The sequence below is a fragment of the Trematomus bernacchii genome, unplaced genomic scaffold (assembly GCF_902827165.1).
Source record: "Trematomus bernacchii unplaced genomic scaffold, fTreBer1.1, whole genome shotgun sequence".
Lineage (NCBI taxonomy): Eukaryota > Metazoa > Chordata > Actinopteri > Perciformes > Nototheniidae > Trematomus > Trematomus bernacchii.
The window spans coordinates 3,661,973-3,680,569 of record NW_022988007.1 but is presented as its reverse complement, the minus strand read 5'-3'; the positions used below and the strand labels follow the sequence as shown (position 1 = coordinate 3,680,569).

The 18,597-nt window shown below is 43.2% G+C and overlaps 1 protein-coding gene across 1 annotated transcript in view; it reads left to right on the top strand.

The window, feature by feature from the left end:
* Window positions 1-18,597, top strand: part of dlg2 (discs, large homolog 2 (Drosophila)) — a 150,913-nt gene that overhangs the window by 72,998 nt on the left and 59,318 nt on the right. Inside the window, exons 3-5 of the mRNA XM_034117317.1 lie at window positions 8,419-8,472; window positions 9,381-9,431; window positions 10,635-10,759. Coding sequence (XP_033973208.1) covers window positions 8,419-8,472; window positions 9,381-9,431; window positions 10,635-10,759 — 230 coding nt within the window. The remainder of the gene's footprint in view (window positions 1-8,418; window positions 8,473-9,380; window positions 9,432-10,634; window positions 10,760-18,597) is intronic.

Genomic DNA, 18,597 nt, shown 5'->3' with positions numbered 1-18,597 from the left:
TAACTCAAAACATATCCAGGATATGTTGAACTAGATTCGTAGTATAGGCCCCCGGCTAGCCGCTCAGCATAAGTTATCTTGCCCGCAAAAAAGTGAACCAGCTTCGTAGGACCGGCAATCCCTGAAGTTAGCTTGCTAAACGAAAATCCTGATTCGTAGTATAGGCCCCTGGTTAGGTTGCAGGATAAGAGATCAACTCAGTGAAAGCACCGCCTGCTGACCAATCAGAGCTCCGTGTGCGGAGTTTAAAGCGATCAAGTCATATTACAGGATAGAGGAAATACAGAAAAACTGCCGTTGCAGGAAAGACGGCCGGCAAAAATCAACTGACTGTGTGAACGTGAAAATGAATAGAATATCCCCTCCCATCTTCAGAGCAATCTGACTATTATAACATTAGCGTTAAGAAAGCTTACTTCAATATCTGCCACAACATAAGTAACCGGATCAAAGTAACATTAAGTACAGTCCGCGGCACTGTGAGTGCAGACGTCGATGTGTCCCATTATCATTCATATCATATCACATCATAATGTATCATATATTTCCTTATTTGAGTCAGCTTCTTGAGCCGTATCTGGCCGTGCAACACTCACAGTGTCACATACTGTATGCAGAAGTATTATTTTAAGCAACACATTAAATTGACGAAACACTCGAGTCAAATGTAATTAAAGTCAGATCCACTCGTGTCTTGGACGGGGCAGTGATATCATAAACCTGTTAATGTACGCATTCAAACGCTTTTTCTTTCTTTTAAAGTTTAACTTCTTCATATTTGACTAATATTAAAGTTCACTTTAATGCATCCGATAAATGCATCGGGATCAAACCAACTCATCAAACCAAAAAGAAATTGGACTTCAGGTCTGTGATGCGATTCGGACACAGATATCGGGATCAAACCAACTCACCAAACCCAAAAGCAATTTTACACACACAAACATCAGTATTTCTATCTACTTTTGGGGCGGAGATGGGTCATCTCTTCCTTCCCACTTTACTCCCAAGCGAATCAGAGAGCCCCTGGGGAGGAGCTGTTTAAACTGACCACCTCCCCGAAGTGCCCTGACTGGCTGGATTCGCTTCTGGCCGGGTTCAATAGTTCTCACCAGGACTTGAAATTCCAAAGTCCCCTAAGGTCAAAAGTCAATTCTTATCTCCGTCCCGATCTCCCCTCCCTACCTTTTCTAGGGGAGTTATCTCATAAACTTTTCTTTTTCAAACAATTAAACCTTTAGTGCCCCCATAAAAAGAGACCCAAATCTACCTTAAAAAACAACATCTGGTGTGTTGAGGTGAAAGGGACAGGGTGTGTATATGACCCAGGAGTGTGATTACTTAAAACAGTTCAAACATGTTCACTAAAATACAATTCAAAATAATACATCTTTACTTCAATACAGTTTAGAATCATATCTTCTTACTTCACCAGTCGTATTTTCCTCGAGTTTCCTCGGGGAAATAGGCTACTTGTTAAAGTGTTCCAGGAGGGCTTGCAGGTGGCGGGTAGTGATAAACTTCTTCACAGAGTTAACACTAAGATCACTTTCCTCTATGAATTCCTCCAGCTCAGGAAACATAAATCCTGCCCATTTCAACTCGCGCAGTCCAGCGATCCACTTTCCTCTTGAATGTGCAGATTTTATCATTCAGGGACATGATGCTTGTGTTTTCAACTTGCAATGACATGTTAAGTCCGTTCAGTCTGTCAAATATGCAAGACAAATATGCCAGCATTGTTAACCAGTCAGGGTCAGTCAGGTGGTCAGCGAGCTGGGACCCATGCTCCATCAGAAAAAAGCGCACCTCGTCCCGCAGTTCATACAGGCGGCTGAGAACATTTCCCCGCGATAGCCACCTGACTTCTGTGTGGAACAGCAGGCCCTGATGCTCCGATCCCAGTTCGTTGCAGAGACTGGCGAACAGCCTGGTATTGAGTGGACGTGATTTGATGTAGTTGACCATTTTTATCGCCGTCTCAAGAACACTTTTAAGCTCTGGGTCGAGCGTTTTACTCGCTAGAGCTTCTCTGTGGATAATACAGTGCGTAAAGTTAACGTGGGGCGCCACTTGTAAGACTCTTGCTTTTAGTCTTCTCTTTTTCCCCAGCATTGCTCAAGCAGGTGCGCAGAATCAAAATGGCTTTATTTGTCCCCCTTACCTATTAAACAGACATAAATAATAAAAAATGTCGATGCACACGTTATTATTAATAATAATAATAACAATAATTTAAAAAACTGTGCACATTTGATGTCATGTGACCATACATTCAGGAAGCACCCATCATTTCTATTTGGCTGTGATGGAGAGAAACACATGGTAAAGTGGTAAATGTTTTTTTTTCATAATAAACCATGTTTTGCTTGTCTAAGTAAATGTTCAACATGTCAGGTATAATTACTGTTAATGTATGTCAAAGCAAATGTATCCAGCTCTGAAAATATATATCATACATGTCGGTTATTTAGCAAGGTGTAAACCAGGGGTCGGCAACCCCTGGCACGCGTGCCAGCATTGGCACGCGGCACCGTAACCAGTGGCACACTAGGAATAAGTCGAATAAGTGTGCAAAATATTTAAATTGTATTTTCGGATCCTGAACGAGACCGCCGCCAGAGCGCGTCTCCCCGTTACCTGCAGAAGGAAGCCATGCACGCAACGCAGCCCCGCTCAGTTTAACTCCAGGTGACTTTCTGCCGCTTTCCTCCGTGGTGCAGGGCTGTACCAATTGCAGTACCCATAAGGAGCTTTACAAATGCCGCAGTTTTTGCGTGGCTGTGTCTTTAGTTGAAAGCCCAGTGGCGATCTGCTCATCTCTCATTGAAATAATATGCTACAAAGGGGCGGACTGGCCATCTGTGTGTTGAACTTTCCTGTCGGCTCCCAGACCGTAGTCGAGGAGGGCAGAAGCAACAAGCTTCAGGTTCAATAACCCACTTTAGCTTAAATGACTGGAGAGAGGCGAGCTCTTCTTGGGAGGCCATTGCATTTATTTAGCTGTTCTTCTGTTTCACAAAATACATCACAGACCTCTGTTTTTCTGCTGCCTCGTTTCACTTCCAGAAACATACACACACACGCTCCCTCACTGTCACTCTACCATCCACACACACACATGCACACGCCACACCCCTCTCTCTCTCTCTTAAAGGGACAGCGATCTCATCTCACTCTGCCTGACCCTAATATCATAACATGTGTGTTCTGGAGAATCACAGAACGGACGATCGTCCTTATTATTATGCCGTTTAAACCAATTTAATTAAATGTGTTTGTTAAATTCGGCATCATGTAAGTTGTGCTGACAGGTACACACACACACTGCTTCCCCGCAGCGAGGCTCCCCCCGCCCTCCTGTTGATAGTTCACCAGCGTCAAGCTCCTCAAACCCCCCCCCCCCCCCCCCGTTGATAATTCTCGATCGTTGGGACGCTGATAACAATTTTTTTTTTTAATGGCACTTCATATCAAAAAGGTTGCCGACCCCTGGTGTAAACCATGTGAAGTAGCTGGGGCAAAGTGAGCCTGCGGTTCAACTTAACCCCCCTGAGGCACTGCAGTTAAGTCTCTGTAGTATACAATGGCATGTAAATGTAGTTTTACACTGTTACATGATCCAGTAGGTCAGGTTCAAGATTCAAGGTTCAAGGTTCTTTATTGTCAATCTGACATAGCTACAGAGTAATTATGTAGTTGAAAATCTTATGTCACAGGCTTCTCCAACAATGCAACATAATAACATAATAACAATAAGAGCAAGAGCAATACAAAAAGAAAAATAGTTATAAAATAAAGTGAGCATGTGGAATAGTGCAGTACAAGTCTATATACAAGTTATTGGAATGATATATATATATATTAGGTATTAGATACATAATACTGAGTAGCAGATGAATGTTTTGAAGTTGTTTCAACAGTTCAATTTTTTAACAGTCTCACTGCCCGCGGGAAGAAACTGTCTCAGAATCTTCTTGTCCTTGCCAGGATGCTGCGGTAACGTCTGCCAGACGGCAACAGAAAGAACAGTTTGTGGCTGGGGTGATGGGGGTCTTTGATAATCCGTAGTGATTTCTTCCTGAACCGCTGGGAGTAAAGGTCCTCCATGGATGGCAGCTCCGTCCTGGTGATGTGCTGTGCAGTTTTCACCACCCTCTGTAAAGCCTTACGATCGAGGTCGTTGCAGCTGCCGTACCAGGCCGTCATGCTGCCAGTCAGGATACTCTCTATCGTGCACCTGTAGAAGTTGCAGAGTATCCTGGAATCCATTTTGAACCTCCTCAACCTGCGGAGGAAGAAGAGCCGCTGTCGAGCTTTCTTGGTGATGGTGTTTGTGTGAAGAGTCCATGTCAGGTCCTCAGTGATGTGGACACAGAGGAACCTGAAGCTGCTGACTCTCTCCACCGTAGTCCCATTGATGGCGATGGGGGCGTGTCCCTCTCTCTGCTGCTTCCTGTAATCCACAATCAGCTCCTTGGTTTTGCTGATGTTGAGATGGAGGTTGTTATCCTGGCACCAAGATGTCAGGTTTTCGACCTCCTCTCTGTACGCCGTCTCGTCGTCGTCTGTGATCTGGCCGATGACGGTCGTGTCATCAGCAAACTTCACGATGGTGTTGGAGCTGTGTGTGGCCACGCAGTCGTGAGTGAACAGGGAGTAGAGGAGAGGGCTGAGCACGCAGCCTTGAGGGGCACCGGTGTTGAGAATCAGGGTGGAGGATGTGATGTTTCCCACCCGCACTGCCTGGGGTCTGCCCGTCAGGAAGTTCAGGATCCAGTCACAGAGGGCGCTGTTGAGCCCGAGGTCTCTGAGCTTGATGGCCAGCTTGAAGGGCACAATGGTATTGAATGCTGAACTGTAGTCAATGAACAGCATTCTCACATATGTGTTCCTGTTCTTCGGGTCCAGGTGTGAGAGGGCAGTGTGGAGGGTGAGGGCTATGGCGTCGTCTGTGGACCTGTTTGCTCTGTAGGCAAACTGCAGGGGGTCCAGAGATTCAGGGAGGGAGGAGGTGATGAATGATTTGACTAACCGCTCAAAGCACTTCATTATGGTGGAGGTGAGTGCTACTGGGCGGTAGTCGTTGGGGCTGGTGATTATTGTCTTTTTCGGGACAGGAACGATAGTGGAATGTTTGAAGCATGTGGGGACTACAGACTGCAGCAGGGACCTGTTGAAGATGTCTGTGAACACCTCTGCCAGCTGAACTGCACACACCCTGAGAACACGGCCAGGGATGCCATCAGGTCCAGGAGCCTTGTGTGGGTTAACCCTTTTAAAGGATTTACACACATCTGCCCTATTTAAAACAAAAGGGCAGGGTAGCTCCTGGTCCCTCTGTACCTCCACAGCCCGGCTGCTCTCAAAGCGTGCAAAAAAACTGTTCAGCTCATCTGGGAGAGATACGCACGCAGACTGTCCCGCAGCACCCCCCGCTGCTCCTTTGTAGTCAGTCATTGTCCTTAGTCCCGCCCACATATTCCTGGTGTTACAGCCTTTGAAGTCAGATTCCACCTTCTCTTTGTACTGTCTCTTTGCATTGTTAATTGCTCTCCGGAGATCATACCTAGATCTCCTGTACTCCTCCAAATCTCCAGCTCTGTGCGCGATAGTGCGCGCTTTCAGCTTGCCGCGCACATCGCAGTTTATCCAGGGCTTTTGATTTGGGAATGTCCGTACAGAAACCTTCGGTACCACGTCATCGATGCATTTCCCAATGTAGCAGATGACAGTGTCCGTGTGTGTGTTGATGTTATTGTCCTCAAACACACTCCAATCCGTAGATGCAAAGCAATCCTGCAGTGCTGCATCTGACTCCTCGCTCCATCGCTGTCCTGTCCTTGTTATCGGTCTGTCCCTTTTAAGTTTCTGCTTGTACGCAGGCAACAGCAGCAGTGAGATATGGTCTGATTTGCCGAAGGGAGGGCGAGGGGAAAGGGGCATAAACATGGTCCAGTATGTTTCCCCCACGCGTCGGGCAGCTGATGTGTTGGTAATATTTTGGCAAAACCTTCTTCATGTTGGCGGTGTTGAAATCTCCGGCCACAACGAACGCCGCATCTGGCCGTGAAGTCTCGGTTTTATCAATAATCCCAAACAGCTGATCGAGTGCCGTGTTGTTGTCGGCGAGTGGCTGCGGAGGGATATACACTGCTGTTATCACAACAGATGTGAATTCCCTCGGCAGATGGAAGGCCCGACATGAGATCATGAGGTGCTCTAGATGAGCGGAACAGTCCGAAGAAATAATCTTCACATCTGAGCACCAGTTGTTATTAGTCATTACACACACACCGCCTCCCTTACTTTTCCCCGAGTTAGCAGTCCGGTCCTGACGAAAAATAGAGAATCCATCAGGAACAATGGCGGAGTCCGGGATAGCGGGGTTGAGCCAAGTCTCAGTGAGAATTAACACGTTACAGTTCTTAATGTCCCGTTGAAAAGCAATCCGGCTTCTGAGTTCGTCTAGCTTATTTTCAATGGATTGAACATTAGCCAGAAGAATACTCGGAAGAGGGGGCCGATTCTCTCGTTTCCTCAGTCTGACCAGCAGCCCGGCCCGGCACCCGCGCTTAGTCTTCTTCTTGCGTCTCTCAGGTAGAACAGCAACAGGTAGCCATGGTGAATCTCCATTGTCTGTCGGAGGGTTATTATTGTCCACGAAGTTTCGCAATTGAAGAAGTTCCTCTCTGCTATATTGTATGGCAGAGTAGGTGCGGTCGGCTAGCATGTTGCGAACCATGTTAAAAGTAAAACGGCAAAAGTAAAATAAATATGTACAAAATACGAAAATGGGCAAAGTTGGAGAGGAGCACAAAGACGATGCGGCCATCTTCACCGGCGCATCTTCACGGAACTAAGGTCAGCTAAGGTTAACTGGTCTTGTGTAGCTAAAACAGTATCTTGACTTTTAAGTCTAGATAGTTTCAATAATCTTAAGGCACGCCACCATCTTTCCTGCCGTATGCCTGAAGCAACATCTTTAGGAAGGGCTACAGCCTTTAATACAACTACAGTGGAGGACTCATTTGACAATAAAGTGATAGACAGATGAGAGAATAACCACAATTATGACTAGCCTATATAAATCGGTATTCTTTTTCTCTTCTTATGCTCAGTTTTAAACTTGAAAAAGTCAGTTGGTCCACTTACCCCCAGATGGTTCAATTTACCCAAGTTAAGACTGTAGTTCCATCTAATCCAAAATTCGATTCGAAGGTAGCAGTAAGCTTGACTCGGACAAAATACGTCTCAGGAAAGTTTGTTTGACTCTTTACTTAAAACAAAAAGGTATCAAATACAAACACATATTTTCACAGGTCAAAACACTATGTTGCTCTGTGCTTCTTTCTCCTTCTCACACACAATCACCAGCAGCTGTCGTCGGCTATAACGTCTGGTAATCACAAACAGCTGCGGTCGTCTATGCCGTCAATTCCACACGGCTGGTTCAAATAAATGATATAATAACACTATCAACAAAGGATTATAATATACAAATATATCAAACTATACATTTTAACATATGGCTCCTACAAAGACGTTAAGAGAAAAAGTCATATTTTCATGTCCCTTTGTGATAGATGCATTATTATCATTTTGATTGACAGAAGACATCCTGAAGTAAAGGTTGTTATCATTTGACTTCTATCTCATTTTTCATTGCCTAGAGGACAACATGTAAAACTTGGCTCATCTTGCCCGTATCCCCTACGTCAGCTTATTGTTTCCGCACTGTGAACTATTTGCTGTCGGGACGTTCCGTCTGTTTGGAGTCCTGCCTTTAACCATCTGCTCATTTTCAACAGACCATTAGGAGAAAGCATTCTGAGAGCACTGTGACATTGGTTTTATTTCATACTGCACAATGTATGACTGCAATATTATTACCTGACTGGAGGTCACATTTCCAATGTACAATAGCAGCTGGAGAGCCGAGCTGCAGAGCCATAAAGACATGGAGGAACCACGTCATCAGCCTGAAAAGCTGTTAGTTGAATAGGTTTTGAAAGTCTTACCATTGGTGTCGTTAAAATGTGAACTTTTAGATTTGGCAGGCACTCATGGCACATCTCAACACAAGCCACTGTCCTGAATGAATCATACATGCTGCTATCAAAATGTCAGGGTGTCTGTGCTATTTGTAAATCTGCTCAAAGGAAACACACTGCGTCCACTCTTTACTATCCACTTTCCCCTCCCTCTCTTCTGGTAAACCTTCTCAGATATAATAACTGAGTGTTTGAGAGGAGAGTGTTTCTGCTGCCATTCAGCAAATGGAAGTCTGTTCAATTGTTGATGATACAGACATCCACAAGCTTGTCCCCTGGATACATTTATGGAAAGTAGGACAGTGGTGGGCCCGATCACTAATCCTGAGTCTCCCCCTTCCCCTTCTCTCTCTGTCTCTCACAGGCCAGCCCCGCCCCGGTCATCGTCAACACAGACACTTTGGAGTCTGCTCCTTACGTGAGTTTCAATCTCTCTGTCTTTTTTTAATGCACCTATTACTGTTTTTCAGTAGGTCTATGAATACTTCCAGTAGATTGAGGCACACTGGAGAAGTAGTACATTCAAATAACATCTATTACTGTGTTTGAGTTGAGACAGTAACTCCTCAAAGTAACAAATTAGGTTTCAGTGCTGAATTATTGATGATTGTCATGAAAATGACCAGCACAAGACTTTCTCAAGACCTTTACCCCTCACATTTTGTGAGTGTTACACAAAAATAAATATATAATTCAGAATCAAAATCAGAATCAGAATTGAAGGTAAAGTGCAGCACAGAAGCTTGACCCAGAACAAATTGGGATTCAAGATTTGATGTTGTTGTCATGATAAAATAGTCACAGTCTGCAATAATAATAATAATAGATTTATTTTGTTAGCGCTTTTACAGGTGCTCAAAGTTGCTTTACAGAGATAGTGAAAAGAAAAGAACAACAAATAAATGTAGTTAAAGTCAACTAATATGTTAAAGGTAAAGATGAAGAAAGATAAGGTAGATGAAGGTAGAGAAGATAGGTAAAGATGAAGAAAGGAGAACAGGAGCATCTGCCTCAGACAGTCTTTCTTTCTTTTGATGCATAATGACGGGGTGGCTAGCTGCTAATGAATCACCTCAGTGAGATTCACCATGAGATCTAGCTAGCCTCCACGTTACGGAAAAGCCTGATGTTGATTACCAGCACATGAAATGGTTTCCCTTGAAGTGGCCCCTCTGAGCCCAGTAAGTACCAGCGGCCCTGGAAAACACTATTTTCCACTATGCATGTCACATATTTGACATCATCCTGTATTTATTAAGCATCACTGGCATGTATTTTCATATTGAAGTAATATTTGAATGTCTTGTATTGTTTTCTGTTCCTCAGGTCAATGGAACAGAAATTGAATATGAATTTGAGGAAATCACTCTAGAGCGGGTGAGTGTCTTACAGTATCTAGTGCTCTCCTACAGGCTTCAAAATAAAATGCATAGTGTGGTTAATGAGAGGGGATTTGAACGATGTATGTATTCATGCATTATGGGATTAGAAAGCATATAAAACCAGATACACACAGCTACTGACCTGAAATTGCTTTTTTGGTAAACATCATGAATTCATTTCTAAGATCATGACATAGTTTTAACATGGCTTACAAGCCTATGTCTGGTCCTCTCAAGTGGTCGCCTTGGTGAGCACAACAACATTTGTAATTCAGTGTTTGAGGCAGCACGGCCCTGCACGGACACTCTTTTTGAGTGGGCATCCGGGGGATTTGATCTGTATAGCCAACAAACTGCAGCCCCTACTCTGAAAGACCGGGTGTGATCCTGCTGACAAATAAATATAATATTTGATAGTAAGAGCCAGGTTAACTCAGGAGAAAGGGCAGAATGTTGTAATGGTAATCTGAACACTTTGTAATCATACTGAGAGCATACTGAGATGTGTCAAAGTGTCATGGACTTTAAAGACATTTGACTGATTTCCAACAGAAATGAAAGTCAACACTTAGGTCTCTAAAGTTAATACCTTGAAGGCAATGAGGATGCTTGCAAGGTTATTTTTCACACAGTGCCGTCAAATAGTGCACAACATGTCTTTCATCTGTGGGTCAGTGATTCTCTATGGTACTCGTTCACCAGGGGGTAAATATCAAGTTGCCAAGGTATATGTGGAAGGATTGTGGAGGAGCTCAGCGGATCTGAAAAAAATACAAATGAATGAATTCAAAACTAGAAACAAAATGCATCAAAATATTAATGTCGAGGGAGAAAGTTAACACAAAAGATTGAAAAATTGGTGTTGTGCTGATATCTAGGATGTATTTATTTCCAACAGCCAGTAAACTAACAGCTAAAGTAAGCTTTTTATTATTTATATATTTTATATTTTTTTCACATATTGTAAAATTGGCTCAAATGAAACACTTGACATGACTCACGGCTGTCCTACACAAAAGCTTGGGAACCACTGCTTTATAAAAACATCTAAGAAAAGATTGCATAGCTAATGCAAACCGTGCCCAGACACTTGCATCAGCACTCACATAGTGTTAAGGATGTTTCTCTAGTTAGAACAGCAGCAGAGTCATGTGTTCAGGCCCTCTCTCTGTGCTCACTGATGCTCTCCATGGCGTAGGGTAACTCTGGGTTGGGCTTCAGCATTGCCGGAGGGACAGATAACCCCCACATCGGCGACGACCCCGGCATCTTCATCACTAAGATCATCCCGGGGGGAGCTGCAGCAGAGGATGGACGCCTCAGGTCAGTCATCTTCCACACAGCTTTTTAATAAGGGATACCCAGAGAAATGTCCGGAGCCGAACAGGAAAAGAAAGCACTGCAGAAACTTGTAACAGGATGACTTAGAGATCATCTCTCAGCACTGTGGACTGGATATATCACTGCGTACTCCTTCACCACTGGATCATCTGTAAACATATCTGAGATATTAGACAGCAGTTTCTTGTGTTGGTTGGTGTCCCAGTGCAGAAGGGAGTAACACTTCATGTACTGCAGAAACTCTGCTTTATTTATCTTGCTGATTCCTTTTGTTCATATGAATCCTGTGCACTCTTTAATATGGAATCAGATTTACATTGATATGAGCAAACAAGAACTGTTAAATAATTTAAAAGAAATAGGAATTTGATGGAGAGTAAAACTCAACTAAACAAAAAAGTAATTGCAAAAGTGAAACTTATAACTATACCATCAAATAATTTGTGTAATGAAATAAACTATTGGTCTTTAACTTGTATGATAAATGATAAATCAATACTTACACTTTATTGACCTCATAGGACTTCAGTAAAAAAGAAAGTGGGCAGTGAATGCTCCGTGCTGCTGTTTAGGGCGATGGTGTCGGGCAAAACCCAAATTTGCATTTGCTGCACTGAATATTGTCCGGGCACTTAGCTGTCACTCACAAACGCAATGCCCCCCCCCCCCCCCCCCCCCCTCCCCCCCTTAAATCAGACTTTAGTTCCACCTGGACTAAATTCACAAGCTACCCTGCAGTATACAGAGGGTGTTTCTCAATCGCGAGTACGCTTGCTTGGTAGCACATGTCTGCCGAGCATCTTGCTTCAGAAGCGAGTCAAGAATAATTCCTGCAATTCGGAAAACAAAGAGTGGAACAGGCTAGCAAGTGTGCAGGTGTGCGTCATATGAGAGGCCCCGCCTTACATCTTCCGCCACAGATTTGGGGAAATTGGTCCGTGCGCAAAGCATTGTGGGGATTTTAAGACCGCGGAGTCTACACATGTGCAGCCTCGAAATTTCTCCAAATTAAATACGCCGGGCTCGGTAGATTTCCATGTATGCTGGACATTGGAACAGTACTTCGGCGGCACTCGATGACGTAGTATGCTTGAAATAGTGGCTCTGCAGCAGCTTTACTCGAGATTGAGAAACACCCAAAGTCATTCAAACTAGCTGCACCTTTACCAGCTTTGATAACACTTTAATGATCAATCATTATAAAACATATCATATATATTATTCTGAGATGGACCAATCTGCACAATGACTACTTGTACTGTGGGAAGCTGTGGCTCAGTGGGTAGTGTGCTGGACTTCGAATCAGGGGGTAGCAAGTTCGAGTCCCACTGCAGCATGTCGTTGTGTCCCTGAGACACTTCACCCCAAATTGCTCCTGTGGGGATTGTCCACAGTACTGTAAGTCGCTTTGGATAAAAGCATCTAACAAATGACATGTAATGTAATGTTGTACTGTCGCTACTTTAACTATATTTTGATGATAATACTTTTCTACTTTTACTTGAGTAACATTTTGAATGCAGGACTTTTACTTGTAACAGAGTATTCGTACACTCTGGTACTTCTACTTTTACTCAAGAACAAGATCTGAGTACTTCCACCTCTGTCTGATTTCAAACTCTTCCATTAACACCCTGAGTAAGTTTGCACCTGTGTGTTTGGTTTTGCTCCACCTTGTTGTAAATAAAACTGCAGCAGCCTGACCACAGAGCGTGAACGTTGTGATCAGCTGATTTGTCGCAGTTCTCCAGTGTGTGCGCGGGGCACAGAGTGTGCACAGAGGAGTCTCCCTCCGCAGCCAGTTGACGTAGTTTTGGTACAATTCTGTTGTACATACCAACATTAACAGCAACCCCGTCCGTGCACACGGCAACCAACTCTGTCGTCCAGTGATCTAAGCCTCTGCCTCCTGGAAAAGCTTCACCAGTCTGTCGGTTATGGCCTGCGCGGCTCGGCCAGCACCCAGTTCAATCAGTCATTGAAAGTCCGAAGATTTTTTGAAGGTAGCGAAACACCAACGTACCTGCTTAACATAGGCGGCGCTAGGGGGTGCTGCAGCTCCCCCTAACATCCCCAAGAAATGTATGAATCTTTTTTTTTTTTTTTGTGAAATTCATAATTTGAAAAATGATTGATTCTAAAATAATATGCCACAGTACAGTACAAGTACTTCTGGGTCTCTATGTTTCATTCAATTCATGTGTGTGTGTGTGGCACGTGCTCATTTAGTGTGATTGAGCGAGCGAGAGAGAGCGCACCGGTGCCATTTGTTGTTGTTAGCATCTGGTTAGCGAGCTGCCTGCACTAACAGATATAAGGAGCTGTTTCCACAACAAGGTGGAGGAGAGTCCTCTCCTGTCAGACTGAGAGGCTCAGGTGAGCTAAAGGACTCTCTGAGTGTTTAGATCAGGGGTGGGGAACCTCCGGCCCCCGGGCCGTATACGGCCCGCGAGACCATTTGGTACGGCCCTCGAGGTAATTTATAAACACACGCAAAAAATAAAAACATTTAAGAAATCTAGACCGCAAAAAAATTAAACAAGCGAGTGCCTGTTTTTCCTGGCCAAGGTCAGGTTCCTTGAACACAACACGAGCCTAACGTGTCATCACGTGGTATATGTCTCGTCTGACAGGGGTTTAGTGCTGACGGAGAGCACCAGATCGTCGCTCCGGCACTTCCAAAAATGTCAGTACCCATAAGGAGCCGTACACATGCCGCAGTTTTTGCGTGGCTGTGTCTTTAGTTGAAAGCCCAGTGGCGATCTGTTCATCTGTCATACTGATCATACAGTCAATAACTTTGTTGTTATTAGCATCTGGTTAGCTAGCTATGCTAACGAATATAAGAAGCTTTTTCTACAACCAGTGAGGTAAAGGCACATCTTTATATGATCATTATAGTTATCAAAAAATAAGAGAATAAAGTAAACAGGTATAAAATACTATATGACGGAGTGATTTGTAAAATATCCATAAAGAAAAAGTAAATCTGCTTACAGTTCTGTTTCATATGTTGAGAGATGTATCCATAGATCTCCTAATGTTGCTCACAAAGTGCACCAGATTGATGCTTTTAACTTCAACATTTAAAAAAAATCTTCCCGGGGGAGCATGCCCCCCGGACCCCCCTAGAGGAGGTTAGGTCCCCCCCCCCACTTAAATCATGTTCACATGGATAGGAAACTAAATACATTTGCACACATCTTGTGTCCATATCTTTCTGTTTTGGTGGTCATGCCACACCGTGCACGTGCACGTGCATGCATGCGTGAGTCATGGTAAAATATCTGGATTAAGAGGTTGCTTTTTCTTTGCACAGCATGAAAGAAAGGCCAAATGAATGGGCTGTGATTTTAGTATTTTTAAGCAGAGGTCAATCATTTGTACGGCCCTCGGAGGATGTTGAAAAAATTGAAATGGCCCTTGAGAGGAAAAAGGTTCCCCACCCCTGCTTTAGATAGTTAACTTTAGTATTAGTTATCTCAGTGGGTCTCAAACGGTTTAGTCACAAATTATGTAAACAATTATTTCCGAGGCACACCTTCATATGATCATTATAGTTATAAAAGAAATAAGAGAACAAATGAAAAATAGTTATGAAATACTATATGACAGTAAAACAAGAATACAGCGATTTGTAAAATATCCATAAAGAAAAAGTAAATCTGTTTACAGTTCTGTTTCATATGGGTGTTGAGCAGACGGTCGTTACTCAAAAAAAATTATATATTACACATTACTCATTACTTTAAAAAAAAAAAGTAATATATTACTTTACTTCTTTACTCTCTACATAGTAACTCGTTACATTACTCTTTACATTACTTTTGCGTTACTCAGCAACAGCCTATAGCCAAAACTTAAAACGTAGGCCTACATGTGCACACATCAATTACTATTGCAATAAGGAAGACATAACACAAGTTAATAACGGGGAAAATTCTAGTTTTTGCTGCTTGTTCGGAGTCGGCACACACTCAACATCATCACTCTGGGTTCGGGGGTCTTTAGCTACTAGCTTCGTGTTAGCATGTTGCCTTTGCAGGTGCTTGGAGAGGTTTGATGTTGTGTTTGCAGCAGTGCACCTTACCGTCACATTCCTGTCCTTTCTTCTGACAAATTCAAAATAATGGGCATACCTCCACCCCTCGAAAGTTATAGCTGTTGATGACTGTTTCTCAAAGTCGAGGACGCTTCCTTGGTAGGAAGTCCTTCTGAGTCAGGTCCTTCAGAGTCTAGGCAAGAATCCTTCCTAGCATTCAGAGAACGAAGAATGGAACAGGCAAGCAAGTGTGCAGGTGTGCTGTCTATATAACCTCTCCCACCTTGTACTTGGTTTTAAGATTGTCCCGATGTACCTAGCTAATTATGAACTTGCTTTACTTTCACGGAACACATTTATGGTGATAACAAATTTAACAAAGTAACATATTTACCAACACATTTACTACGCCACTGAACATACTTACATTTAAATGTGTACTGCACGATTTTGGAAATAGAGAGGGACCTTATTTCGGAAAAAGTTTGTATTGAAGTCAATGGAGAGAGAAAGATTATCTTTCGATCCCGTTTGAATTGTGCCACAAATTACACATATGATGTTTGTCAATCTTAAATAATCATTTCCATGTCAAAAAAGTCACAGTTTGTCGTAAAACTGTTGAAATATAAGACTATGAAAAATACGCAACTAGAAAGACTACAAATCCCAGAATCCCGGTCCCGCATGCTGGCTCTTATGGAACCGACTAACTCCCCTTGTGTGTATGTACAGCTCTCAACATGCCCAGACTTGTAGTGATTTTCACCTCTTTTAATACTTTTCGCCTCATTCTGAAAGAAAGAAGTAAAATGTGCCAACGTGACGGCCGTCTTGGTGTGTGGTGCGAGACGGGAGATGTAGTTCATTGAGCGGTTTCACACAAAAAAAGTGTTACTTCACAGTTTTACGACACATTTACAATTTTTTGACTTGTAAAATTATCTTTTAAATTGACAAACATCATATGTGTAATTCGTGGCACAATTCAAACGGGATCGAAAGATAATCTTTCTCTCTCCATTGACTTCAATACATACTTTTTCTGAAATAAGGTCCCATGGAGCTCAACCGGAAGGGGAGGGACTTCGCCTCTCTATAGGTCCGTGCGCTAAGAATTGTGGGTCATTTAAGACCGCCGAGGATTCACATAAGCAGCCTTGACATTTTCTTGATTTTTTTTCGGCGTCCTTGAAATAGAGGCTCTGAAGGATCCTTCCAGCCAGTGTCTCTGCACTGCAGCACAACCCCTGTGACAGTTGCATGTCGCGCAAATGTTACGCAAATATAAACCTGTGTTGAGAATTCCTCTAGTCAGGGACGTGCACAGACATTTTGGGGGGCGGGAGCTCAAGTGAGAAAAAGGGCACTTCCCATAATAATTTAATTAAAAAAAATGTAATTAAAAAAATTAAATATAGTTGCACATCTCTGATGTCTATGTGTGCACGTGCCTGCCTCTAGTGACTAGAAATATTTAAAATTGTTAAAAGTTAGACACATTTACCAATCTTATCTACCCCTGGAACTAGCTAAACTAGTTATAAATATGTTTATTATTTACCGTCATGTCTGGTCACTCATTCACTGGATCAGCGAGCTGCATGAGACACAGACGGGCTGTCAGGAGAGGGAGAGAGCGAAAGAGAGGCTCCGTTTATTAAACCCGCCGTGTTATTATCCAAAGTTACTGTAAACTTCTGAATAATGTGGTAACTACTAGAGTCTAGTCTGTCAAAGGGAGAATCTAGTAATTTTTTCGCGCAATGGTAGTAACTGTGATTACTGAATTTATAACAGTAACGCGTTACATTACTCTGTTACCGAAAAATGTAATGTGATTACAGTAACGCGTTACTTTGTACTTTGTAACGCGTTACCAAACTGACACCAAAGAACACGTCCCGACTGTTGTGTCGCCTCACGTCTCCTGCGTCTTGGCCAAAAAGTCGCACTGGAACACACCGCAAAGACTTCAGCCGACGGCCAAGTAGCATGTACATGCGTGAGTCACGCATGCGTGAGTCACAATAACTCTCCTTACCAGCAGGCGGCGGTAGTGTGTATTCATCATTCAAAAGAGGCAACCGGAAGACAGACTGCGTGATATATACAAACAACAAATAGCTACATGCTACAGCTCGAGCCAAGCAGCACAGGGATGAACTATGCCAATATTTTAACAGTATCGGTGCAGTGCCTTTTCAGTGGGGCTAGATATAGCAAATATGTGTGCCTATCCTGCTATTTGTGTTTATTCTTTTAATCACACAGCGTTAAGAAAAAATAAAAATGTGCCTACATAACTGTCAGTTGCAGCCCTAGTCGCTGCCGATTCACCTTGTTGAATGTGAAGGTGTCGGCATGCAGGGCCGAAAAGACACGACGGTGCGGGACACACCAATCTGAGTAGGGCGACAGGACGCTCATCGACAGCCAGACATCTATCGACGGCCGAAATCGGCTTGGTGTGTCCGGGCCTTTACACCCAACACTGGTGTTGGGAGATGTATCCATAGATCTCTTAATTTTGCTCTCAAAGTGCACCAGATTGATGCTTTTAACTTCAATATTTAAATAAAAATCTTCCCGGGGGAGCATGCCCCCGGACCCCCCTAGAGGATGTTAGGTCCACCCCCCACTTATAAAAAATAGCACTTTACCTCTGCTTACACCTATATGCCGTGAGCTGATCGAGCCTTCATTGTAAGAGTCGCGGGTATACTGTGTGTGTGTGGGGAGTGTTGCATTGCAAAATTCCACTGTAGCCCGGTACATTAATGGGAAACCCTAAATGTTTGAACACGTCAAGCTACCCCACAGCACCCCCAAAAGAAAATCTCTGGCGCCGCCACTGCTGCTTAATGTCTTTTGTTTTTAGGACATGTCTAGTCAACACAGTCTCACTCCCTGATAGTCCAATAGCGACGCTTGGTCAGGGTCCCGTGGCGTGCAGTTGTGACGCGCCGAGACTCCTTCAGCTTCATAAACGGACGCAAAGAGCTTTCAACTGATTGCAATGTATTCCCATCGGCGGCGGTATTTGACGCTCATGGAAGCACCGCATCCGTCCATGTCGGCGGCAGTTAAAGGCAATGTGAGCGTCCATTCCCATTGGATAACGGAGGATTTTACACCCGGAAGTAACTATTCTCCTTACTGTCGATTGATTTTACAGTGATATCTGCACTACTCATCAACTCAAAAACACCAGATTATCCTTGTTAATTACACAACATTGATTGGTTTAAATTGTGTACAATCCTTTTGTATTTTTCCCCTTCGATTCGGAGAAACAAATATTTTTTCGGAGTTTAGGATGGCAGAAGACACTACACTACCCAGAATCCTCAGCTATCGTTTGGGACTACACCATGTGCTTTGCTTGACAAACCCCGTGATTAGTCCTCAAGCTCTGTGATTGGTTGACCTCCAACTGCATTCGATATGAAAAAAAACGTTTCGTAAAAGAGAAAATCATACTTTATTCAGCAGTGCTTGCTTTACTCTTTGAAAGTCATCACATGAATGCATTGTAATGAATGGTTTGGCTGCATTAAATATTACACATCTGTCGTAGTTCTTTATTTATCTACAGAGATCGGGCCTCAGAATAGTCTGGAAACTATTCTTTTACCGTTCTGTTTTAATTTCACAATAAAGTTAGTAGTAATATTTTGTTTTGATATTATTGTTTTTTATTAAAGGTGGGGTAGGTAAGTTTGAGAAACCGGCTCGAGATACACTTTTTGTTATATTCCATGGAATGCTCTTAACA